Source organism: Salvelinus sp. IW2-2015, linkage group LG36 (assembly GCF_002910315.2).
Source record: "Salvelinus sp. IW2-2015 linkage group LG36, ASM291031v2, whole genome shotgun sequence".
NCBI classification, from domain to species: domain Eukaryota; kingdom Metazoa; phylum Chordata; class Actinopteri; order Salmoniformes; family Salmonidae; genus Salvelinus; species Salvelinus sp. IW2-2015.
Window position 1 is genome coordinate 12,083,371 of NC_036875.1, and position 26,812 is coordinate 12,110,182.

The 26,812-nt window shown below is 42.6% G+C and overlaps 1 protein-coding gene across 5 annotated transcripts in view; it reads left to right on the forward strand.

Annotated features, from left to right (window-relative positions):
* Positions 1 to 26,812, forward strand: part of LOC111959296 (mitogen-activated protein kinase kinase kinase 20) — a 43,696-nt gene that overhangs the window by 7,868 nt on the left and 9,016 nt on the right. For 3 of the 5 annotated variants that reach the window (XM_070437710.1, XM_070437709.1, XM_070437711.1), the window contains exons 2-11: positions 3,815 to 4,020; positions 4,544 to 4,631; positions 8,322 to 8,423; positions 8,798 to 8,863; positions 9,033 to 9,061; positions 9,177 to 9,314; positions 12,101 to 12,187; positions 12,595 to 12,669; positions 13,522 to 13,628; positions 24,694 to 24,829. In XM_070437710.1, the coding sequence (XP_070293811.1) occupies positions 3,862 to 4,020; positions 4,544 to 4,631; positions 8,322 to 8,423; positions 8,798 to 8,863; positions 9,033 to 9,061; positions 9,177 to 9,314; positions 12,101 to 12,187; positions 12,595 to 12,669; positions 13,522 to 13,628; positions 24,694 to 24,829 (987 nt within the window). In that variant the 5' untranslated portion in view covers positions 3,815 to 3,861. Of the gene's footprint in view, positions 1 to 3,714; positions 4,021 to 4,543; positions 4,632 to 8,321; positions 8,424 to 8,797; positions 8,864 to 9,032; positions 9,062 to 9,176; positions 9,315 to 12,100; positions 12,188 to 12,594; positions 12,670 to 13,521; positions 13,629 to 24,693; positions 24,830 to 25,925; positions 26,325 to 26,812 lie in introns of those variants that run through there. The other 2 variants (XM_070437712.1, XM_023980772.2) reach the window with 2 other exon arrangements.

Consider the following 26,812-nt stretch of genomic DNA (forward strand, 5'->3'; position numbering starts at 1 on the left):
TTTTTCTATTTCTATGTTTCCAGGTATGGTTCTCAATCAGGACAGCTGTCTGTCGTTGTATCTGATTGGGAACTAAACTTAGGTAGCCTTTTTTCCCACCTGTCTTTGTGGGAAGTTAACTTTGTTTGATGGCACATTGCCTTAAGCTTCACGGTTTGTTTTGGTATTGTTTATTGTTTGTGGGCGACATCTACTATTAAAAGAAAATGTACGCTCACCACGCTGCACCTTGGTCCTCTTTTGTCGACAGCCGTGACAGAACTTCCCACCACCACCAAAGGACCAAGCAGCGTGGTAGAGAGGACTCCTGGACATGGGAAGAGATACTGGATGGTAAGGGCCCTGGAGGCAGGCTGGGAGTATCGCTGTCCAAGGGAGGAACTGGAGGCAGCTAAGGTGGAGCGGCAGCGTTATGAAGGAACAAGGCTGGCAGGAAGCCGAGAGGCAACCCCCCAAAAAACATTTTTGGGGGGCACACGGGGAGTGTGGCTGAGTCAGGTTGGAGACCTGAGCCAACTCCCCGTGCTTACCATGGCGAGCATGTGACTGGTCAGGCCCCGTCTATGGGGTGATGCGCACTGTGTCTCAGTTGAGCATTCACAGCCAGTGTGCTCGGTGCCAGCGTCCCGCATTTGCCGGGTGGAAGTGGGCACCAGCCAGAACGGGTTGTGCCAGCTCTGCGCTCGAGACCCAGTACCGCCTCCATGGCGTGTATCTGGTGCCTCGGCCAAGGAAGAAGCCTCCTGTATGTCTCCCAGCCTGGTGAGTCCTGTGCCTGCTCCCAGAGCCAGGCCTCCTGTGTGTCTCTCCACTCCAGAGACGGTCTCCGGCCCAGAGCCTCCAGACGGTCTCCGGCCAGAGCCTCCAGAGACGGCCTCGGCCCTGAGCCTCCAGCGACGGCCTCCACCCGGAGCCTCAGAGACGTTCTCCAGCCCGGAGCCTCCAGAGACGTTCTCCAGTCCGGAGCCTCCAGCGACGGCCTTCAGTCCGGAGCCTCCTGCCATCTTCTCCCAGTCCGGAGCCTCCAGCGACCTTCTCCAGCCCGGAGCCCAGCGACCTTCTCCATCCGGAGCCTCCAGCAGACTTCTCCAGTCCGGAGTCTCCAGCGACCTTTGATTTTCTATTTCTATGTTTTGGCCGGGTATGGTTCCAGCGACCTTCTCCAGCCCGGAGCCTCCAGCGACCTTCTCCAGTCCGGAGCCTCCAGCGACCTTCTCCAGTCCGGAGCCTCCAGCGACCTATGATTTTCTATTTCTATGTTTTGGCCGGGTATGGTTCTCAATCAGGGACAGCTGTCTGTCGTTGTCTCTGATTGGGAACTAAACTTAGGTAGCCTTTTTTCCCACCTGTCTTTATGGGAAGTTAACTTTGTTTGATGGCACATTGCCTTAAGCTTCACAGTTTGTTTTGGTATTGTTTATTGTTTTGTGGGCGACATCTACTATTAAAAGAAAATGTACACTTACCACGCTGCACCTTGGTCCTCTTTTGTCGACAGCCATGACACCCATGGTCAAATTTACTCAGACTGGTCTTGGGTACTGTATAAAAACCTACAGCTACTACCAGAGCGACTCCCCTCACAGGTATGCTTTAGCTTTCAGAATTAGAAGTGTGTGGGGACAGGATGAGTATTGTAAAGACACTGCGTAAACATTGCTATGGCAGGTTGGAATGAATCCCAGCCTTGCACTACGCACTGGGCACAGACTTCATTTCAACAACTAGTTTTGATTTACATTTGGTTGAGTCGTCAACTAACGTGAATTCAACATGAAATCAATAAAACATGTTGCCATGCCATTGAAAAAAGTTACAATTCCCTGACGTTGATGACTTTTTGCAAATCCAATAAATGTTCCACGTTGTTTCAACATCATCACATGACATTTTCTTCTTGAAACAACGTTTCAACCAGTTTTTGCTCAGTGGGTAGCTTATACATATTTTGGGTGTGGTGCGTGCAGTAGCATAAACACCAATGAGCAATGGTCCCTTCCCATACACTAACTCACCCATTGTTTTCCTTGATATGGTGATCTCTCTCCAAACACAGTAGTTGTAACAAGCTCTGTCCTCTTGGGTGCACCAGTATCTATACTAGTATGAGCTAGTAATATTAGTAATTATAGCGGTTTATGCCACAAATTGCATATTACATTTTTCTTGAATCAAATGCATTATCTTAGGTTTGAGGAGAGTAAAGAGGACAATCTTGACCATCCAACATTTTGTCCACAATACAATGTAGTTGATACACGGTAGCCTATTCAGTGTAGTATCACTGTCCTGAACATCAGCTGATCAAGTTTTGTTTCATCCTTAGTGCTGTTTTTCCCTGGCTGAATTATTGACTGTACATCCCTGGAGTCATTTTGATTTTGTACGTAATCAAAATGGTAGAGTTTAAACACTGCAGCTTCTCTGGAGCTGAAGTTAGGAATTCCTGATGGGACACTTACAGTGTTTGTTGATGTAGCTGAGTTAAACCTATATCAATATTTACAGTAATGACATCCATCACAGGGACGATATAGATGGGTAAAGCAGATGAGGTAATTCAATACATTTGATTATTTCAAATACATTTTTACTATCTGCAGAGTATATTTCCACATGGGTATTGGTCCATTATTTCAATGTCTGCAGTGGAGTGTTTACTTTCCAGTGAGGACAGGCAGAAACAAGCCCTAAAGTAGAGTGTGTGCTCCAATAACATCCAGCAACCCTGGCGTCTTGAGTGGCAACAGACAATGTCAGAGCTGCTCATGTACTGGGAAGATTGGTGTGAGGCTAAGTATAGCATGAATAGCCATACATTAACAGAGAGCATTGACTCCCCTCTGTGACAATGGAGGCATTTTCTGCTGGGTTGGATAGCAATCCTGATTCAGGTCCAAGTAAGAGCCTCTTAAAAGCCATAATGTCTGAGCAGTAAATGGGTAACTTATGAACAATAGCCGAGCTACAATTTCCTGTAATGTAGGGATTATTTCTTTACAGGATGCATTTAGGTTATGTGAAAACAAAAGGTGCTCATTGTCTGTGGGCACAAGTTTGATGCTTTGGTCAGGTGTTCCCTCTCCCTAAACATTGCAATTGATATACATTAGGAAAACATAGTCACTGTTCTTTGAAAATAGAATTAGAGGTGTAGCACCTTCTTTGAGTTTGTTTTTTAAAACAAGTGTGTAGTGATAGTGTGCCGTTCCAAGTTTGCAGTGATTCATGGGAAACTAGAGGGTGCGATCCCTTTATGAGCTCTGCTGTGTCTAACTCACTAGCCTTACATGTACAGACCACTCTAGACTGTTCTGGAATAGTCTGTGGCTTTGGCCGTGTGTATTTTGTGCAAAGTGATCACAGCAGAGGGAGAATGCATGCCAGGGATGCCATAGTCCTTATTCAAGCTGACAGAGGATCCTGGGCCACTCATTCAGTGCTTACTGGTAGTGGTGACTGTGTGACGTCGGTCTGGGGCAGGCAGGCACGTTGAATGTCCCGTAAATCACTGGCTGAGATTAGAGATATCACAGTGCCACTCCGGGCAGGCATAGCCAATGGCACAGAGGCCTCCCTGGGGTACTGTTAGCAGCACATCCAGTCACACACTCTCTAATGGTGTGCTCTAGTGTACAGCTGTTCTTTTAGTGTACCACCGGTGCAGGACTTTTACTTGAGGAATCAGGGGTCTTTTTTGGGGAACAAACCTGAGACAGATTTGAGCATTGGTTCTCGAAGAAAAAGCGTTTTAGTGAACTGTGCTTCTTCTTCCTCCTCCTCCTCCACTGTCTCCTTCCCTGTGGTCCTCCAGACAGGCAGACAGACACACGTCGAGTTGGGTCTGAGTGTCATTATGAGATGTCGTCTCTTAGTGCCTCCTTCGTGCAAATCAAGTTTGATGACATCCACTTCCACGAGAACTGCGGCGGCGGCAGCTTCGGGAGCGTGTACCGAGCCAGGTGGATCTCTCAGGACAAAGAAGTGGCGGTGAAAAAGCTACTCAAGATCGAAAATGAGGTAGGAGTCGTAATTGCAGAGGCTTTTCATATACTTTTTAATTGTCGGTGTAGCAATCATTTTAATTGCTCCCATTTAGTGGGTTGTGGTGACTTTTGGGACCCATCAGTCATAGTCATTATGCTCCTCCTCGCTTTGTGCACAGAATTGGCACATACTGTATGCTTTAAAGAAAGATTATTGCCAAATGAGAGATCATATTAAGACCAATTAAAGCAAGTGTTTCTTAGTCTGGAGATTTCGTGTAAGTGATGGCCTCATTGTCTTAAGACAAAAAACACATCTGATATACCTATTCATGCATATTCTATTTGATCTCCAGGCCTATGGCGGGGTGTGCATAACTTCGAGTCTTTATTTCAAGAAATAGTTCACTGATATCCATTGATCTTCAGCAGCTTAACATAATGCATAGTCAAGCCAATTCATTTTGGATGGAAATGCAACACAGTCCCGTTTTGCAACAACATTTGCCACGCTGTTATTCCGTCTGTATCTTTTGTTTTCCGTGTTTTTTGTTCAGGCTGAAATCCTCAGTGTACTCAGCCATCGCAACATCATTCAGTTCTATGGGGCGATCCTTGAAGCACCCAACTATGGAATCGTCACTGGTAAGTCCATGCAACCCTTATCGTGTTAGTTTGTCATCCAATAGTAACCACAGCTATTATCTCCACAGCAGCTTCAGACCACAGTTACATCCGTCGTGTTAATGGAAAACCAGGAATCACCATCTGTTCATGCTTGTTTCACAGCTATTTTGTTTGCTTAGAACTGAATGGTGCTGTGGTCTATATTAACAGTATTGGTAGATGACTTTAGGGTTCAGTAAGATAACATGTTGCTGGCTTTTTGTTCATGTTGAATGTTTCTAAAGTTCATGCCATGTGACAGTCCTCTCCCTGCTCATGTTCTGAATATCTTATCACATGGCAGTCATTGGCAGACTGAACGCTCCCATGATTAGGATGTTAGCTATGAACTTCTCTCAGCCAGTGAGTGGTGAATAACACTGCTGTTGATAGGAATAGGACAGTGCTCACTGCTCACTGCTCACTGCTCACTCTAGATATTTATTTACTATTGACTTTAATTTTCTACCTTCTTTTACTACTAGGAGTTTACCTACTCTATTTCCTCCCTAATCTCTTCCTTAGGGGGTTTTAAGCATGCTCTACACTCTCATTTTATGGTACATTCTGGTATGCTTCAGACTTGATTCTATCTTTGTTCCCTATAACTCCTTGTTTGGGCAAGCTTAAGTCTTTGTCCTTTTGCTTGTGATCTCCTCTCACGGTCTGGCTTAACAGTGACCTAAGCAATCAGGTCATTTTGGAAGTGTTCAACCACTGCTTTTAGGATGATTTAGACAAATGACATTTAACTATGACATGTATTCCTTCCCATTCTACCCACCCACACTCCCACGCTTACTCTGCCGGCTCCTTCTCTACTTTCATAGATCATGGAAAGCTGTTGTATGGAAACTTCCTGTCCTAGTTGGGAAAAACCTAAATCCCATTGCATGAATGTTGTGTGCTACTTCATGGATTGAGGAATTGGAAAATACCCTCATATCTTTGTAATCAGGAAACGTTGCTAGATGGAAAAAGATGCTCCTTTGATGTTTCTGCTTGCTTCCCTCTGTTTATGTCTTAAAATACAGTCATATATTAGCCCGGTACTGTTATAGTCGGTTACAAGGCAGTAATGTTGAAATCTTTCACAGAGTTCTCAGACTTGACATTTCCCTCCTCCGGCCAGTGTTATGTGAGTGCGAGAGAAGGGGTTGGCTGGTTGTCAAGGAGCTGCTGTCTATATTTATCAAAGCAGAATCTAATTAGCAAGAGATAAAGGAAACAATGTTAATGACCATTCTGACCATGTCATTTCCACATTCATCAGCTCTGTTATAAATGTCCCCTGGCTGCTCATATATCAGGGACGGTTGTCTCAGCTATCTAACAAACATTATAAACTGGGTGGTTTGAACCCTGAATTCTGATTGGCTGAAGGCCATTGTATATCAGACCGTATACCACGGGTATGACAAAACATTTGTTTTTCCTGCTCTAATTATGTTGGTCACCAGTTTGTAATAGCAATAAGGCACCTCGAGGGTTTGTGGTATATGGCCGCTTTGCGTCGTGCCTAACAACAGCCCTTAGCCTTGGTATATTGGCCATATACCACACCCCCTTGGGCCTTATTGCTTAAATATCTATCAGGTGAAGACATTTGTCTCTGCTGACCCACGTGGCAAAGAGTTTGTCAATAACTACCTACATTTACTAGAGAAAAGCTCACTTTTTAATGTCATAGCAGGTTATATCATTCCTTTCAGTTAACTCATGCTTCATACTCACTTTGAGAGGCTAAACTGTGACTGATAGTAAAACGTTGTATGATGAAAGCAGTTCAGGAAGATGCATTATCTATGGAATTTGCCAGTCTTGTAAAAAAGTACAAAGTACAGAGCCAAATGATTAAAAAGTGAGCCTATCTAAGAGATATTATATTGAGATAGCTCAGTATTTGTTTTCCAGTAGGCGGACCTAATCATGCAATACCATTACAATTAACCATTTTCACAGAACTGGTTTTTGTAGTTACAGCCTTCATCGGACATTACCATTTAAAAAAAAATATCCGTAGGAAGTCCTGGTGCTCGCTTCTAAAACACACACACTGTAAATGACTAGTTCAATAACCTACATCCTTCCTGGATTTATAATAGGGCATAATATGGTCAGGTCAATTAATATTATTAATGACAAGTATAGGCCTGGTTCCTTCCCTCAAGGTTGATTCTTGTTTGCACTATTTTATGAGGTGACGTAGACGTTTTGATCGCGCGACCATCCGACTCCCTCTAGTCTAGCTGATATCAGATAACATCAGTTTTAGCCATCTGTCTTTGTCAGGCCACTTTATAGTTCGTGGAGCGACTGGAACGCTGTGTGTCTGTCTCTCTGTCTCCCCGGTACTGAAGTGTCTCAGTGATTTAACAATGTTTATTGGCAGGCTTTTTTTGAAGGAGGTGTTGCATTGAGTAGCAAAGCATTCAAGTCCACATAATGCTTCTATTGTTAGTGTGTTTCCCTTCACTACTGGTCTGGGGAAACTATTTCATTTGAGTAATATGATTTGCCATGATCCTTCTTGAACATTATATCAACATTGTTTTACAGGGATGGTATTAACAGTGCCATGTACCTGTCTGTAATAATTTACGGTATATGGGGACTTTGTGTGGCCATACACCTTGACTTCATTTGGATATGGAGAGTTACAGCTGGAATCACAATGACAGGAGAACTGTGCACAAGAGCGTAGGCCGCAGGTGTTTGAACAGTGAGTTTGAGTGAGGTTGATAGAGTAGTACCCCTTTCCAGCAGTCGAATGTCCAAAGTGTGACCGGAATTTTAGTCATATTTTTCAGAATTTCATAATTAATCAACATTATTTATTTTTTTAAGCTGAATGGTTTTGTTATATTTTAGTCTTCTGTGATGTATGTAAAGTGTAATATTGGGATTTAAACTCAAAATGGAATACGTTTTAAGTCTATATCTGACATGGTACAGGTGTCTTCTTGTTTTTAAGCCCATAACCATGTGTGTGAGGTGTATACTTTTGTTTCAAAGTAGATTTGTTTAAGACTACCAAGAATCACTCTGTGTGACGCTGATTTAGCCCACCGCAGTTAAATGTTAAAGAGTATGTGGTGAAGGAACAGAGGAACAGGGACACTCAGGGTGCTAAGCTGGGTTAGTAGTGTTTCCTCAATGCATTGTGATTAATGAGCTCATCTCTTCTGACAGGTCAATGACAGAACAGAGGACAGGACTGTAAACGGGACTTCAACTGCTCTCTCTTAACTACTGTATAAACCAAACGGTCTATTCACAAATAGAGGACATATAGTCTTACATATTTTATTAACTCATGATTTCTGAACGAGATACGGTTTAAATTATACAGATATATTTGATATTGCACATTGAAAAAAAGGTGCTATCTAGAACCTTGAAGGATTCTTTGGCTGTCCCCATAGGATAACCCTTTTAAGAACCCTTTTTGGTTGGAGGTAGAACCCTTTTGGTTTCAGGTAGAACTCTTTTGGGTTCCACCCTTTCTACCGAGGGTTCTACATGTAACCCAAAATGGTTCTACCTGGAACCAAACAGGGTTCTCCTATGGGGACAGCCGAAGAACCCTTTTGGAACCCTTTTCTCTAAGGGTGCAGTGCAATGTAAGTGTAGATTTGGGAGTCTTAGTACTGTATGTGTTTCCCACAGAATATGCCGGTGGAGGGTCCCTGTATGACTATCTGTCCAGTGCGGAGAGTGAGGAGATGGACCTGGGACAGGTCATGACTTGGGCCATGGAGATTGCCAAAGGTACAGTCACGATTCATTGTAGGATCTACTTTAAACCAGGCAATGCTACTTAACTAAACCACCCACTGAGATTCCACATTTGTTTTAGCTCATTACCAACTTAGCAATAGAATATATTTCAGATTTGTCCGCTTATGGTCTATTCCAACTCATTGTTATTCTAGGCATATTTGTTATAGAATTCAGTCTCACTGAGAACAAGTGAAGTCAAAACATGTAGGCCTAAATGTGATTAATCTATGTCCTTAGTTTGCATAAGAAATGAGCATTGAAAGGGAGGCATGGAGGAGAGCACAGACGAACACAGCCTTGTTTACCTCTGCTGGTTGCACATTGATCTCAGTCAGATGAAATGTGCTTTATTTCTCCATTAGGCATGCACTATTTACACTCAGAGGCCCCGGTCAAGGTTATCCACAGGGATCTGAAGTCCAGGAATGGTAAGGTTTCAGATCCATCTGCATGATCTCTGTGTCTGTTTCAGTCTGTACAAAAGATATCTGGTCAAATTGATTATGTCTATAGCTAGAGGCAAATATTACATAAGCTGAATTAGAAGAACTAAAAATACACATTCTCCTGACCTGAAAAATATGTTTTCTATTGCAGTGGTTGTGACGGCAGACAAAGTTCTTAAGGTACATTTGTTTGCACATGCAAGGGATCTGACGTTTGCATACTGGCTTCACCCAAAACGGTTTGATCCCCAACCCTTGCTAAATCCCAGGACCACCTGTTTCCCCCCCTGTTTAGATCTGTGATTTTGGGGCATCCCGGTTCCACTCCCACACCACACACATGTCCCTGGTAGGCACGTTCCCCTGGATGGCCCCGGAAGTCATCCAGAGCCTGCCCGTGTCTGAGACCTGTGACACCTACTCCTACGGTGTGGTAAGTGACCAACACATAGGACACACACTGACCACAGATCAGCTGTTGGATAGTCAGTACAATAGTTGTGTAACCTTTATTTAACTAGGCAAGTCAGTTAAGAACAAATTCTTATTTACGATGACAGCCTACCCCAGCAAAACCCGGATGACGCTGGGCTAATTGTGCGCCGCTCAATGGGACTCCCAATCATGGCCAGATGTGATACACCCTGGATTCGAACCAGGGACTGTAGTGTCGCACCGAGATGCAGTGCCTTAGATGGCTACACCACTCGGGAGTCCATAGTTACTTAGACTGGGCTATTTTTATTCTCAAACTGATTCTGCAAGACAATCTGCATGTGATGTCCATATGTATCGACTTATAGGTGGAATTTTATTTACAGTAGTATACTGTAATTTAACTACAGAAACCATCAGAGGAGATTTAGGGACTGAACCAGCTTGGGAAAGAAATAGCTGTAATGTCACTGTTGCAACTTCATGGTCGGTTGAGAGTGTAAACTGTCAATCAAACAGTACCTAGCACTTGAAAGAACAGACTTTTCAGAGATGACATTTTCATGCCTGCATTACATCCACTTGAAAAGTAGACGTGAGTGGCATTATTGACCTTTGTAGAAGTACTAACAGCGATTCCATATGTTTTCTGCCTCATTCTTATCATCATCAGAAAATGTAATCTGTCACCCCTGAGTAGAGAGAGAATATGAAGCCTTGGCATATGTTAGTGTGTGTGTGGGTGTTTGTGTGTGTGTCACTACGCATGGCTGTGCGCGTGTGTGTGTACAGAAAGTATTCATATCCCTTGACTTATCATTGTTTTCTCGACCATCTACACACAATACCCCATAATGACAAAGTGAAGGCATGTTTTTAGAAATGTTGGCATGTGAAATACAGAAATATCTCATTTACACCTCTGAGTCAATACTTTGTAGAAGCACATTTGGCGGTGATTACAGCTGTGAGTCTTTTGGGGTAAGTATCTAAGAGATTTGCACACCTGGATGGCACAATATTTGCCCATTATTCTTTAAAAAATTCTTCAGGTTCTGTCAAGTTGATTGTGGATCATTGCTAGACAGCCATTTTGAAGTCTTGCCATAGATTTTCAAGACGATTTAAGTCAAAACTGTAACTAGGCCGCTCAAGACCAATCAATGTCATCTTGGTAAGCAACTCCAGTTTAGATTTTGCTGAAAGGTGAATTCGTGTCCCAGTGTCTGGTAGAAAGCAGACTGAACCAGTTTTTCCTCTAGGATTTTGCCTGTTCTTTTAGCTGTATTACGTTTCTTTTTATCACAAAAAAAATGCAGTAGTCCTTGCCGATGACAAGCATACCCATAACATGACGCGGGCACCACTATGCTTGAAAATATGGGGAGTGGTACTCAGTGATATAGTGTAGACATTGTTAATGTTGTAAATGACTATTGTTGTATTGGATTTACCCCAAACATAACACTTAGTGTTCAAGACAAAAAGTTAATTTCTTTGCAACATTTTAAGTGGATTGTTGCAAACAGGATGCATGTTTTGGAATATTTTTATTCTGTACAGGCTTCCTTCTTTTCACTCTGTCATTTAGGTCAGTATTGTGGAGTAACTACAATGTTGTTGATCCATCCTCAGTTTTCTCATATCACAACCATTGGATGCTGTAACTGTCTAAATATCACCATTGGCCTCATGGTGCAATCCCTGAACAGTGTCCTTCCTCTCCGGCAACTGAGTTAAGAAGGACGCCTGTAACTTTGTAGTGACTGGGTGTACTGATACACCATCCAAAGCCTAATGAATAATTTCACCATGCTCAAAGGGATATTCAGCGTCTGATGTCGGTATATCGATATTGAAAAACCTCCCTGGTCTTAGTGGTGGAATCTGTGCTTGAAATTCACTACTCGATTAAGTGACCTTACAGATAGTTGTATGTGTGGGGTACAGAGATGACGTAGTCATTCAAAAATCATGTTAAACACTTTTATTTAACATGGAATGAGTCCATGAACTTATAAGATTTGTTAAGCACATTTTTACCCCTGAACTTATTTAGGCGTGCCACAACAAAGGGGTTGAATACTTAGTGGCTCAAGATATTTCAGCTTTAAAATTTTTATAAATTTCTAAAATTCCAAACAAAATTCCATCTTGATATTATGGGGTGTTGTGTGTAGATCAATGACACAAAATCTCAATTTAATACATTCTAAATTCAGGCTGTAACACAGCAAAATGTGGAAAAAGTCTGCTTTGTGAAGGCACCGTATCTGCCAGCCTGTGTGTATGACTGCTTGGCCACATTCCTGCGTGGTGACGGAGAAGGTGTGAAGTGTGGAGTGACAGAGCATATGAGGCGCGTTCTGTGTCACCCAGCCAGCCAAGGGCTTGACTCTTGAGTGTCATAAACAGTCAGTGTACAAACAGAGCAGGACCTGGGCTCAGGCCAGGAAAGCGTCTGGGTCAACACACTGCTCTATCACAATCACCTGGCTTTCACTTACACAAGGATTTACTTACATAGTGAACAATGATATTTACTCGTCTTATAAATGATGTGATGGGTATAATAAAATGAGTGATGGGTATAATTAGCATTTTCAAACAAGCCCTCCATTTTATATCATGCAAGGTTTCCGTTCTCCTAATATGGTATCGAAAATGTAAAGAGTTAGTCTGTATTGTGTCTCAGTTTAGTGGAAGACCCTGAGCAGACCATGCAGTCTGTGGGCTAGAAGCGTTATGCTCATTGACTGACCACGACGTCTCTCCCTGTGTCAGGTTCTGTGGGAGATGCTCACCCGGGAGATTCCCTTTAAAGGCCTGGAGGGCTTACAAGTCGCCTGGCTGGTGGTGGAGAAGAGTGAGGTACGGTACAGCTACGCTTGTTTTGTCCCTTTTACTCGTTATGCAGTCTTCTAGGAACAGCTGCAGCTTCCTTTATCTATGCTAATAGATTTTGTGAAGAGACACATACCTGACAGTCTTTCGTAATGAGCCAGTGCATCTGTACAGGAATCATTTCAGTCATCACACACCAGCATAGCTAGTAGGGAGATCGTCATATGGGCCGAAGCCAATTGATCCCACTCGTGCAATGTCTGCATTCACAGTCTCCAGTCACATGAGTCATCAGTGTATTTGACCGGCCTCCTGACATGAATACTCTACCAATATCCCGACCTCAGAACTGAAAGCTGAAACTACTGCAATCCTTTCAGGGAAACGGGAACAGTGAGTGTGTGTGTGACTGTGATCCTGTCTGTCTGTTCCAGAGATTAACCATTCCCAGTAGCTGCCCAACTAGTTTCGCTGAGCTGATGAGGAAGTGTTGGGTGACTGAGCCAAAGGTACGACATCCTCACACACACAGATCCTTTTAAATGACACACACTACCGTTCAAAGGTTTGGGGTCACTTAGAAATGTCCTTGTTTTTTAAAGAATAGCACATTTATTTTTTGTACACAGCGTTGTACGAGATCTTCAGTTTCTTAGCAATTTCTCGCATGGAATAGCCTTAATTTCTCCAAATAAGAATAGACTGAGTTTCAGAATAAAGTTCTTTGTTTCTGGCCATTTTGAACCTGTAATCGAACCCACAAATGCTGATGCTCCAGATACTCAACTAGTCTAAAGAAGGCCAGTTTTATTGCTTCATTAATCAGAACAACAGTTTTCAGCTGTGCTAGCATAATTGCAAAAGGGTTTTCTAATGATCAATTAGTCTTTTAAAATGATAAACTTGGATTAGCTAACACAACGTGCCATTGGAACACAGGAGTGATGGTTGCTGATAATGGGCCTCTGTACACCTATGTTGATATTCCATAAAAAATCGGTCGTTTCCAGCTACAATAGTCCTTTACAACATTAACAATGTCTACACTATATTTCTGATCTATTTGATTATATTTTAATGGACAAAAAATGTGCTTTTCTTTCAAAAACAATGACATTTCTAAGTGACCCCAAACTTTTGAACGGTAGTGTAGGTAATTCTATGCTCACGCATACTTACACACCCACACATATCCACTGTGCACAACAGACTCGGCACACAAGTCCGTACTACAATGGATAATACTAACGATTCATTTTATGTCACATACGGTCAAGAGACCAGTCGAATTGTCATGAATAGATATCCTACATGTCTGCTTATGAATATCACACTATGTTTTTGCTTTTGTTTCCATGCAGGAAAGACCAATGTTCAAACATATCCTTACAACCCTGGAGTCCATGTCCAATGACAGCAAGCTTCCTGAACAGTGCAACTCCTTCCTACACAACAAGGCTGAATGGAGGTACTGAGATCATACTGTATCAGACTGCGTCCTCCTATCTCTTCTAGACCAACACACTGCTAGAGCCTAAGGAGATGCCAGACGTGTTTCAAATACGCCTATCTACACTGAGTGAACAAAACATTAGGAACACCTTCCTAATAATGAGTTACACTCACTTTTGCCCTCAGAACAGCCTCAATTCGTCTGGGCATGGACTCTACAAGTTGTCGAAAGCGTTCCAAAGGGATGCTGGCCCATGCTGACTTCAATGCTTCCCACAGTTGTGTCATGTTGTCTGGATGTCCTTTGAGTGGTGAACCATTCTTGATACACATGGGAAACTGTTGAGCGTGAAAAACCCAGCAGCGTTGCAGTTCTTAACACACTCAAACTGGTGCGCCTGGCACCTACTACCATACCCCGTTCAAAAACACTTAAATCTTTTGACTTGCCCATTCACCCTCTGAATGGCACACATACACGATCCATGTCTCAAGGTTTAAAAATCCTTCTTTAACCTGCCCCTTCCCTTCATCTACACTGATTGAAGTGGATTTAACAAGCGACATCAATAAGGGATCAACACTTTCACCTGAATTCACCTGGTCAGTCTATGTAATGGAAAGAGCAGGTGTTCCTACTGTTTTATACACTCAGTGTATGCGCAAGTGCTGCTTTTGTGGGCCGCTAAATGCCTGAAGGGACATTGCAGTGTGCATATACAGTAGATATTTATAATTGCACCGATAACATAAAGGCATCAAATATCTAAAGAATCCCCCATCTGTATATTCTTCCTCTCTATACCCATAAGGTCTATAAAATAATCAAGGTCTTTTTCAAGTCCAAGTGTTTAATTGGCCTGCACGAGCAGCTGGAGGATTAGTCGTGTTCAGCACAGCCTGGGTGTCAGCTGCTACTGCTTACTCTCTCTTTGGGCTTTTCTACACTGACAACGCTTCATAAAGTCATGTCCAAGCATGCACCTGCAGGTGAGCCGCTCAAGACCAAGAGTTGATAAGAACATGTGTGATAGAAAGAGGGATGTGTTGCACATCAAGCACGGTGGTAGCTAGCTTCCAAGGCTGTCTATCATCATTGTGAAGAAACAGGAGAAGAGTGGAGTAGTGCTTCAGAGGCAAACGGGTGTTGCAGGTGCATTGCGCTATGGTTTCTCATCACCCTGGTCAGGAGGGAGTCCCTGTGCAGACAGATGCTATGTGCTGGTTGGGTTGGACCACCACAGTTTGGGTTACACACAGACAGATCTCCTGGCTACTGTGTAATAGTCTGCCAGGGCCAGCAGCTGTGTATTTATCCATGCTTCTACTACGAGGTAATATGCCACTGTCCCACTGAAGGCTCAATGGCTTTGTGAGAACGTTTGACATTAATGTGGATGCTACCATGATTACGGATAGTCCTGAATGAATCGTAAATAATGATGAGTGAGAAAGTTACAGACACACAAATATCATACCCCCAAGACATACTAACCTCTCACCATTATAGGGGAGCTTATCATTTGGGGGGGGGTGTATGATATCTGTGCGTCTGTAACTTTCTCACTCATCATTATTCACGATTCATTCAGGACTATCCATAATCATGGTAGCATCCACATTAATGTAGCAGTGTTTAGAAACAAATTCTATGCTTATTTAGAATAAAAGTGACTCCAAAATGACACCATACATTATTTACCATTCATTTCTATTGGGCAAAAAAATTATCTAAAACACAACCAAAACAAACAGAAATGCATCCAACAAGTTTGTAGAGTCACAAGCTTGATGTAATCATTGCATGCTAGGCATATGGGACCAAATACTAAACTTTTGACTACTTTAATACACATATACAGTGGCAAAAAAAAGTATGTGAACCCTTTGGAATTACCTGGATTCTGCATAAATTAGTCATAAACCTTGATCTGATCTTCATCTACAATTGAAGTCGGAAATTTAAATACAACTTAGCCAAATACATTTAAACTCAGTTTTTCACAATTCTTGACATTTAATCTTAGTAAAGATTCCCTGTCTTAGGTCAGTTAGGATCACCACTTTATTTTAAGAATGTGAAATGTCAGAATAATAGTAGCGAGTTCATTATTTCAGCTTTTATTTCTTTCATCACATACCCAGTGGGTCAGAAGTTTACATACACTCAATTAGTATTTGGTAGCATTGCCGTTAAATTGTTTAACTTGGGTCAAATGTTTCAGGTAGCCTTCCACAAGCTTCCCACAATAAGTTGGGTGAATTTTTGCCCATTCCTCCTGACAGAGCTGGTGTAACTGAGTCAGGTTTGTAGGCCTCCTTGCTCGCACATGCTTTTTCAGTTCTGCCCACAAGTTTTCTATAGGATTGAGGTCAGGCTTTGTGATGGCCACTCCAATAGCTTGACTTTGTTGTCCTTAAGCCATTTTGCCACAACTTTGGCAGTATGCTTGGGGTCATTGTCCATTTGGAAGACCCATTTGCGACCAAGCTTTAACTTCCGGACTGATGTCTTGAGATGTTGCTTCAATATATCCACATAATTTTCATACCTCATGATGCTATCTATTTTGTGAAGTGCACCAGTCCCTCCTGCAGCAAGCACCCCCACAACATGATGCTGCCAGCCCCGTGCTTCACGGTTGGGATGGTGTTCTTCGGGTTGCAAGCCTCCCTCTTTTTCCTCCAAACATAACGATAGTCATTATGGCTGAACAGTTCTACTTTTGTTTCATCAGACCAGAGGACATTTCTCCAAAAAGTACAATCTTTGTCCCCATGTGCAGTTGCAAACCGTAGTCTGGCTTTTTTATGGCGGTTTTGGAGCAGTGGATTCTTCCTTGCTGAGTGGCCTTTCAAGTTATGTCGATATAGGACTCGTTTTACTGTGGATATAGATACTTTTGTACCTGTTTTCTCCAGCATCTTCACAAGGTCCTTTGCTGTTGTTCTGGGATTGATTTACACTTTTCGCACCAAAGTACGTTCATCTCTAGGATACAGAACACGTCTCCTTCCTGAGCGGTATGACTGCTGTGTGGTCCCATGGTGTTTCTACTTGCATACTATTGTTTGTACAGATGAACGTGGTACCTTCAGGCGTTTGGAAATTGCTCCCAAGGATGAACCAGACTTGTGGAGGTATACAATATTTTTTCTGAGGTCTTGGCTGATTTCTTTTGATTTTCCCATGATGTCAAACCTGTCTCTTATACACATCTAGATGTGTATAAGAGACAGGCCCAGTGCTGACTGGTCCACTCCAGAAGGTGTATTTTCTTCTGTTGAAGCCATTCTGTTGTTGATTTACTTCTGTGTTTTGGGTCGTTGTCCTGTTGCATCATCCAACTTCTGTTGAGCTTCAATTGGCGGACAGATAGCCTTACATCTGTCTCTTATACACATCTAGATGTGTATAAGAGACAGAAGTAGATGTCCTAACCAACTTGCCAAAACTATAGTTTGTTAACAAGAAATGTGTGGAGTGGTTGAAAAACTAGTTTTAGTGACGCCAACCTAAGTGTATGTAAACTTCCAACTTCAACTGAAAGTCACAGCAACAGACAAACACAGTCTGCTTAAACTAATAACACTCAAACAATTATAAGTTTTTATGTCTTTATTGAACACACAGTGTAAACATTCACAGTGTAGGGTGGAAAAAGTATGTGAACCCTTGGATTTAATAACTGGTTGACACTCCTTTGGCAGAAATAACTTCAACCAAACGTTTTCTGTAGTTGCGGATCAGACCTGCACAACGGTCAGGAGGAATTTTGGACCATTCCTCTTCACAAAACTGTTTCAGTTCAGCAATATTCTTAGGATGTCTGGTGTGAACCACTCTCTTGAGCTCATGCCACAGCATTTTAAATCGGGTTGAGGTCAGGACTGACTGGTCCACTCCAGAAGGTGTATTTTCTTCTGTTGAAGCCATTCTGTTGTTGATTTACTTCTGTGTTTTGGGTCGTTGTCCTGTTGCATCATCCAACTTCTGTTGAGCTTCAATTGGCGGACAGATAGCCTTACATTCTCCTTCAAAATGTCTTGATAAACTTGGGAATGTATTTTTCCGTCGATGATAGTAAGCTGTCCAGGCCCCGAGGCAGCAAAGCAGCCCCAAACCATGATGCTACCTCCACCATACTTTACAGTTGGGATGAAGTTTTGATGTTGGTGTGCTGTGCCTTTTTTTCTCCACACATAGTGTCGTGTGTTCCTTCCAAACAACTCAACTGTAGTTTAATCTGTCCACAAAATATTTTGCCAGAAGCGCTGTGGAACATCCAGGTGCTCTTTTGCAAACTTCAGATGTGCAGCAATGTTTTTTTTGGACAGCAGTGGCTTCTTCCGTGGTGTCCTCCCATGAACACCATTCTTGTTTAGTGTTTTACGTGTTGTAGACTCATCAACAGAGATGTTAGCATGTTTCAGATTTTTCTGTAAGTCTTTGGCTGACACTCTAGGATTCTTCTTAACCTCATTGAGCATTCTGCACTGTGCTGTTGCAGTCATTGCAGGACGGCCACTCCTAGGGAGAGTAGCAACAGTGCTGAACTTTCTCCATTTATAGACAATTTGTCTTACCGTGGACTGATGAACATCTAGGCTTTTAGAGATACTTTTGTAACCCTTTCCAGCTTTATGCAAGTCAGAAATTCTTAATCTTAGGTCTTCTGAGACCTCTTTTGTTAAAGGTATGGTTCACATCAGGCAATGCTTCTTGTGAATAGCAAACTCAAATTTTGTGAGTGTTTTTTATAGGGCAGGGCAGCTCTAACCAACATCTCCAATCTCGTCACATTGATTGGACTCCACACTGTGAATGTTTAAATGATGTATTCAATATAGACAAGATAAATATAATAATTTCTGTGTTATTAGTTTAAGCACACTGTTTTTGTCTATTGTTGTGACTAAGATGAAGATCAGATCAAATTTGATGACTAATGTATGCAGAAATCCAGGTAATTACAAAGGGTTCACATACTTTTTCTTGCCACTATAACTGAATTTGTCCCTATACGTTTGGTCCCCTAAAATAGGGGGACTATGTACAAAGTCAGTGGTGTAAAGTACTTAAGTAAAAATACTTGAAAGTCTTATGTAAGTAGTTTCTTGGGGTATCCGTATTTTACTGTTTATGTTTTTGACTACTTTTACTTCACTACATTCCTAAATAAAATAATGTACGTTTTACTCCATACATTTTCCCTGACACCCAAAGTATTCGTTACATTTTGAATACTTAGCAGGGCAGGAAAATTATCCAATTCACACACTTATCAAGAGAACATCCCTGGTCATCCTTACTGCCCCTGATCTGGCAGACTCACTAAACACATACTTCGTTTGTTAATTGGAGAATGCCCCTGGCTATCCATAAATGTAAAAAAAAAAAAAAAAAAATGATGCCGTCTGGTTTGCTTAATATAAGGAATTTGAAAGGATTTATATATATTTTTTTCTTACTTAAGTATATTTTAGCAATTACATTTACTTTTGATACTTAAGTATATTTCAAACCATATACTTTTAGACTTTTACTCAAGTAGTATTTTACTGGGTGACTGTCGCTTTTTTTTGTCATTTTCTATTAAGATATCTTTACTTTTACTCAAGTATGACAATTGGCAACTTTTTCCACCACTGCAAAAAGTGCTGTAATTTCTAAACGGTTCACCCGATATGGATGAAAATACCCTCAAATTAAAGCTGACAGACACCTCATAGCCATTGTATTATTTCAAGTACACAGCCAAAATTGTTTTAAAAATGCTTCCGTGATATATAGACCTGAGGCCGAGACAATAAGAAGACAGTGGTAGAGAATAAATTCAACTGGAATAGTGGAGGCAGCATTTGTTTCATCAGAAACCAGAGAGAGCAACATCTGTCCGGTGAAGTCCACAAAGCGTATTGCATGTAACAAACAGATACATGACCTACAGCATGGTCAAGCAAGTTAATGTTTCTGACATTTTCGGACGACTAAACAACTACTGATTTAGAACCACGGAGAGTTACGGCAAGTCGCAACGAAAACAGGAGCTGCCTCCAGTATTCCAGCAGAATTTCAACTTCAAAAATGTAACATCAAATCCCATATGCTTAGTCTAATACAGTGACAACTAAAAGATACCAAAAATGATTTTGTCCAATCAACTTAAGCCAATGACATCCTCCTCTTTTTCATATTGATGTAACGGCCTGAATAGTCTGTAAAGTTCATGATTAAAAGTTTTTAGGAGTGATCCATGCTCAATCAAGCACAATCATTAGGTGAGACAAAAATGTTCAGCTGCCCCTTTAAGGGACGGGCTGTTACCGTGGTAACTTGGGCACTCGCTTGTCTGTGATGACAAAAATCCCAGACTGTGATGTCTTCATAGCAGCAGACAGGTGCAACAAACTCAAACTAACATTGAAAAACAACCTAGAGTGTATACAAAACGATATAACTGGCCAAGAAACACGAGGACAAAGTCACACTTTAGTAGCCTTTCTTGTCAATTCATCCAACTTCTACAGGTGGCGTTTGGATAAAAAAAATAACTGTTCCCAAATGCTCTGTGTGACAGCCTTTGTGTGTGACCAACTGCCAACGTGGCTGGTGAAACAGACATTCTTACCCGCCAATTACAAAATCTACCTGCATTTGGCGGGTGGCGGGTGTTATTTTCCAACCCTGTTTGCATAACCCCTGTTGTCGGCTATATTAGATCTGGCATGGTGGCACAGTATGTTTCCTCTCTCTTAACAGACTGTTAGTCCAGTGAACAGTGTCTTTCTGTCTCATTAGGCTATCAATGCACTCATTTATGTAAATATGACAGTCAAAAGCTGCTCACAGTTCTGTAATGATGGCTCAGAGGGCAGTCTTGTTGCAGTCTACTCAGGCAGTTTGGACATAGTCCAGGGCAGCATGAAAATACTATTTTCCCTGTTTCTCTGGCAGCTGTCTGGCTCAGAGAGGAAGAGCAGACAGGGGGAATTAGTTGGGGAGGGAATGAAAGGGCAGTTAGATTGCTGGGGTAGGAAATGTGAGAGGTATTTAAAAAATAGTATAACCCTTACCGAAAAACACATGATTTCACGTTTTGCACAATTTTTGGAGCACTTCACATGTGATGATACACTATATATTCAAAAATGTGTGGGCATCCCTTCAAATTAGTGGATTTGGCTATTTCAGCCACACCCATTGCTGACAGGTGTATAAAATTGAGCACACAGCCATGCAATCTCCATAGACAAATATTGGCAGTAAAATGTCATTACTGAAGAGCTCAGTGACTTTCAACGTGGCACCTTCATTGGATGCCACCTTTCCAACAAGTCAGTTCGTCAAATTTCTCCCCTGCTAGAGCTGCTTTGGTCAACTGAAAGTGCTGTTATTGTGAAGTGGAAATGCCTAGGAGCAGCCAACGGCTCAGCCGCGAAGTGGTAGGCCACAAGCTCACAGAATGGGACTACCGAGTGCTGAACCGTGTGGCACGTAAACATTTTCTGTCCTCGGTTGCAACACTCACGACCGAGTTCCAAACTGCCCCTGGAAGCAACTTCAGCACAAGAACTGTTTAGTCGGGAGCTTCATGAAATGGGTTTCCATGTCCGAGCATCCGCACCCAAGCCTAAGATGACCATGCGCAATGCCAAGCGTTGGCTGGAGTGGTGTGAACCTCGCCGCCATTGGACTCTGGAGCAGTGGAAACACGTTCTCTGGAGTGATGAATCACGCTTCACTATCTGGATGTCCGACGGACAAATCTGTGTTTGACGGATGCCAGGAGAACGCTACCTGCCCAAATGCATAGTGCCAACTGTAAAGTTTGGTGGAGGAGGAATAATGGTCTGGGGCTGTTTTTCATAGTTCGGACTAGGTCTCTTAGTTCCAGTGAAGGGAAATCTTAACGTTACAGCATACAATGACATTCTAGATGATTCTGTGCTTCCGACTTTGTGGCAACAGTTTGGGGAAGGCCCTTTCCTGTTTCAGCATGACAATGCCCCCATGCACAAAGCAAGGTTGATACAGAAATGGTTTGTCGAGATCAGTGTGGAAGAACTTGACAGGCCTGCACAGAGCCCTGACCTCAACTCCATCGGAAACCCTTGGGATGAATTGGAACGCCGACTGCGAGCAAGGCCTAATCGCCAAAATCAGTGTCCGACCTCACTAATACTCTTGTGGATGAATGGAAGCAAGTCCCCGCAGCAATGTTCCAACATCTAGTGGAAAGCCTTCCCAGAAGAGTGGAGAGCATTTGGAGCAGCAAAGGGGGGACCAACTCCATATTAATGCCCATGATTTTGGAATGAGATGTTTGACGAGCAGTGTCCACATACTTTTGGTCATGTAGTGTATTTCACATGGAGTTTCACATGTGGATTTTCATAAGTGATCACATAACCTTTCACAGTTGAAGTCACATGAACCCATGTGGTTCTGGAACACTTCACATGTGAGGATATCTCACATTAAGTTTCACATGTGGATTTTCACGTGATCACATAACCTTTCACATATGAAATCATGTGAAACCATATGGTTTTGGGACACTTCACATGTGGATTCACATTTTCACATGATGCCCTGCAAACAAAAGTGAGTTATTAGGATGTCCCCGGAATACCCACAGTGTTTTCAACTTACAAATTTGACATTGACATACAGTGCATTCGGAAAGTATTCAGACCCCTTGACATTTTCCACATTTTGTTTCTCTAAAATTGATTCAATTGTTTTTTCTCATGAATCTACACACAATAACCCATAATGACAAAGCAAAACAGGTTTTTAGAAATAAAACAAAAAACAAAACAAAAAAAATGGAAATATCACCTTTATATAAATATTCAGACCCTTTACTCAGTACTTTGTTGAAGTACCGTTGACAGCGATTACAGCCTCGACTCTACTTGGGTATGACGCTACAAGCTTGGCACACCTGTATTTGGGGAGTTTCTCCCATTCTTCTCTGCAGATCCTCTCAAGCTCTGTCAGGTTGGATGGGGAGCGTCGCTGCACAGCTATTTTCAGGTCTCTCCAGAGATGTTCGATTGGGTTCAAGTCCGGGCTCTGGCTGGGCCACTCAAGGACATTCACTTAAGGACAGAAGCCACTCCTGCGTTGTCTTGACTGTGTGCTTAGGGTCGTTGTCCTGTGGGAAGGTGAACCTTCGCCCCCAGTCTGTGGTCCTGAGCGCTCTGGAGCAGGTTTTCATCAAGAATCTCTCTGTACTTTGCTCCGTTCATCTTTCCCTCGATCCTGACTAGTCTCCCAGTCCCTGCCGCTGTTAAACATCCCCACACCACCATGCTTCACCGTAGAGATGGTGCCAGATTTCCTCCAGACGTGACGCTTGGCATTCAGGCCAAATAGTTCAATCTTGATTTCATCAGACCAGAGAATCTTGTTTTTCATGGTCTGAGGCCTTTAGGTGCCTTTTGGCAAACTCTAAGCAGGCTGTCATGTGCCTTTTACTGAGGAGGGGCTTCTGTCTGGCCACTCTACCATAAAGGCCTGATTGGTGGTGTGCTGCAGAGATCGTTGTCCTTCTGGATGATTCTCCCATCTCCACAGAGGAACTCTGGAGCTCTGTCAGAGTGACCAAGGCCCTTCAATGCTGCAGAAATGTTTTGGTACCCTTCCCCAGATCTGTGCCTCAACACAATCCTGTCTCTGAGATCTACGGACATTTCCTTTGACCTCATGGCTCCTTTTGGTCTGACATGCACTGTCAACTGTGAGACTTTATAAAGACAGGTGTGTGCCTTTCCATATCATGTCCAATCAATTGAATTTACCACAGGTGGACTCCAATCAAGTTGTAGAAACATCTCAAGGATGATCAATGGAAACAGGATGCAACTGAGCTCAATTTCGAGTCTCATAGCAAAAGGTCTGAATACTTATATAATTAAGTTATTTCTGTTTTTCTAAAAAACTTTTTTTTGTGTGTCCATTTTCGAATAAGGCTGTAAGTCAAGAGGTCTGAATACTTTCCGAATGCACTGTAGATGATGTCTGTATATTTATACAGTAATTAATTATTCAACATGCCCCCACAACCTCTTGGTTCACAGCATTCCAATCTTCCTGCTACACTACCATATCTGTGTCAATGACTGATTTCACCTCCATTTCTACACTTTGGACTTCAAAGTAAATCTCAGCTTTGTTTAATACACTCAAGAAAAACGATTATGGTTATCATAGTGATTCAGGTGTAAACAGAAAACCTTAAAATTTGGAATTTGGACTTTCACATGTAATAAAACTTGTAGTTTCATGGTGTCACATTTCATTTCACGAGATTATGTTTTTACATGCGTAGTTTGTTATCCCATGTTGGTTTTACATGTTGTCACATGTTATTACATTCAATTCACAAAAGATCACTTGTGATCACATGAGATCTCATTCTATTACATGTGAAATACATGTGATCACGTGTGAAATTCATGGGGTTTTTCCATCAGGGAAGAGCAGGGTAGGAGGATGAGAAATACCAAGAGTGTTGGTCAGGAAAGCGACAAGCAAGAGAATCAATCACGAGGAAAGTTTCGAGCATGAGTGGAAAGTCTTTGAGGTAGAGACGGGAGGAGGGACAGGAGGAGTGGGAGGGTGCAGGGAGGGGCGGCAGTTCCTGTCTGCTTCACATGCCTGACATTGCCTGTTTATAAATAGTTACTGTGGGAGCAGATGGTCTTGGCTACTGACAGCATGGCTACCCGTTGGTGCGCCACACAGCCCCACCTGCTGGGCAAAGCAGACCTGACCACTCTCAGTGGCTGAACCCCATTAGCAAAGACGCTGGACTATAAGTGTTCCTCTACCGTCTGAGGCCGTGGGCTATCTCTAAAAAGGCAAAATCCAAACTTGAGAAATACATTCATAACTCCAAGCTTTTGTGTATAATGCATTGATGTCAATGAGAGATATGAGTTGTAATTTGAGTTTAGCACAAGTGTCTCAAGTCAATGGTTTGACACCGGTATTGTAAGTTGCGGAGTTGGATGTGATGAGGTGGATAATGCTTGATTCTAAACACATCTCTATGCTGTCTGTACTGTAGCTGTGAGATTGAGGCCACACTGGAGAGACTGAAGAAGTTGGAGCGGGATCTGAGCAGCAAAGAGCAGGAACTGAAGGAGAGAGAACGTCGCCTGAAGATGTGGGAGCGCAAGCTCATTGAGCAGTCCAACACCCCAGTAAGTTCCTCAGTAGCCTATACCCACTGCACACCACTCCACCAACACCCTCAGCACAACCACAACCACCACACACTGTGTCTAGTCACTGAACATGAACAGCACCCCAGCTTAGCACCACCTTCACCGTGTTGGTCACTTAGCACCATCTTCACCATGTGTCACGGTCCACGTCCTGTCCACATTGTCACAAGGAGAAGCAAATAATTCACGTTGCTTAAGACCCGGTGTCTGTCTGGAATGAAGGGGAACGGAATTAAATGGAATGGAGGGGAAATCTAAGGCTCTGGTTCACTGAGTCTCACTGATGGGCGTTTGAGTTGAGTAGAGGTATTAGCTCATCGTGCTACTCTGTGTGTGACTGTTACTGAGCTCCTATTGGCGATCAGTCATAATTAGAGGTCAGTGTAATTGCAACGCTGGTAATGCCAATGTTGTCACGCTGATATGGGATGAAATGGGAGTCTTTGCTGCTTGTGTGTATGTACTACCCTTTCCTTCTGCTGCTTCCAAAGCGACGCCCCGCTAGGCCTTGGCCACATGTTTCTGTAATTGCTTTTGCCTGATTTGATTGAATTTGATTTAACACATCTAACCTGAAAATTACCTTTCTAGTTTTTGGTTGCATTTGGTTTCCAAACGTCCGTTGTGCTGTGTAATTGCATGCTACAGCCATGCATTGGTATTGTCTTAACAGTTCTTTGCCTGGGTATCAATTTGACATGACTTGAAATTGATACACGCACTGTAGTGTGTAAGAATCAGTACCGTCATCCTGAGAGATAACCATGCTAGCTCTCCAATTGTCAGGAAGGTCAATACCTCTTTATTCTTTGTTTTCTCCCTTTCTTCTACCTTAATCTGTCCTGTAGACCAATCATTTCAGTCCAACCTTCTCTGATAACCCAATTGACTGTATCGCTGAACTCTACTCTTCTAGTTTTTGACAATCACCTTTTATATTGGGTAAAAAAGGATTTCACATTTCATCATTCCTCTTGGTGTATGTGGTCTAATTTCCTTCCCTCCTTTTCTTTCCCGTCCTCTTTTCCTCCCTCTTCTGCCCTTCCTATCCTCCCCCATCTTTCCCTCTCAGCTGTTCCTACCTGTGGCGGCTCAGATTAGCGCTGAGTCGTTCTATGAGTCTAAGACGGAGGAGTCGAACAGTTCGGAGATGACGTGTCAGATCACATCCTCCAGTAACGGGGAGGTGGAGGGGATGAGTCTGCAGGCCATGATGAAGGGCTTTGGGGACATGTTTGCCTTGGACATGGGGGGCCCCGTCCTGCACTCTGGCATGCAGGTCAACATGCAGGCCAAGCAGAACTCTTCCAAGTCCAGCAGTGTCAGAGAGGGCCGCAAAATCAACATGGCCTTGGGGATGTCAGACGACAGTGATTAGAGCAACCTGATTGGTAGCATCTGTCAATCAATCACTTTGGCCTGTGTCTAAACTGTGGTCTTGCAGCAAGCTCCCATGCATATTCCTTTTCACATTACTGGTGTTATGGACGCCATCTTCGTACATTAGATCATTCATTACTAATAGCTTTTTATTCCTTGACTGTTTTTTGTTGTTGTTGGAACAATCCATTTTCTTTTGCACACGTTCTTTTGAAAAACAGTAAAGCATATCCAAAGATACAATACTTGTTGTAGCACAGAGATGTTCTTCTCGCCGTATGAACACAATGTATTAGAAACCTTCCTCCTACATGGCTCACATGGATGTCATTAATGCCTAATGTACTGGATGTATAGTGCCATGCTGTAAAGAGTCATGTGAGCAACTTGCATTGAGGAGGCAAAGCTTTTATGACATTTTGCTGACATTAAGATTGGCCAATTTGTTCTGAATGTGGTGGAGTGCAGTTGCTCTGATTGAGTCTCTCACCAGGACGAGAAAGTACATGTTGTGTCCCTCAGCTGACCCTGACTCGTGTCAGGCAGGAGAGAGAGAGAAAAAGTTTCCTGATAGCCATG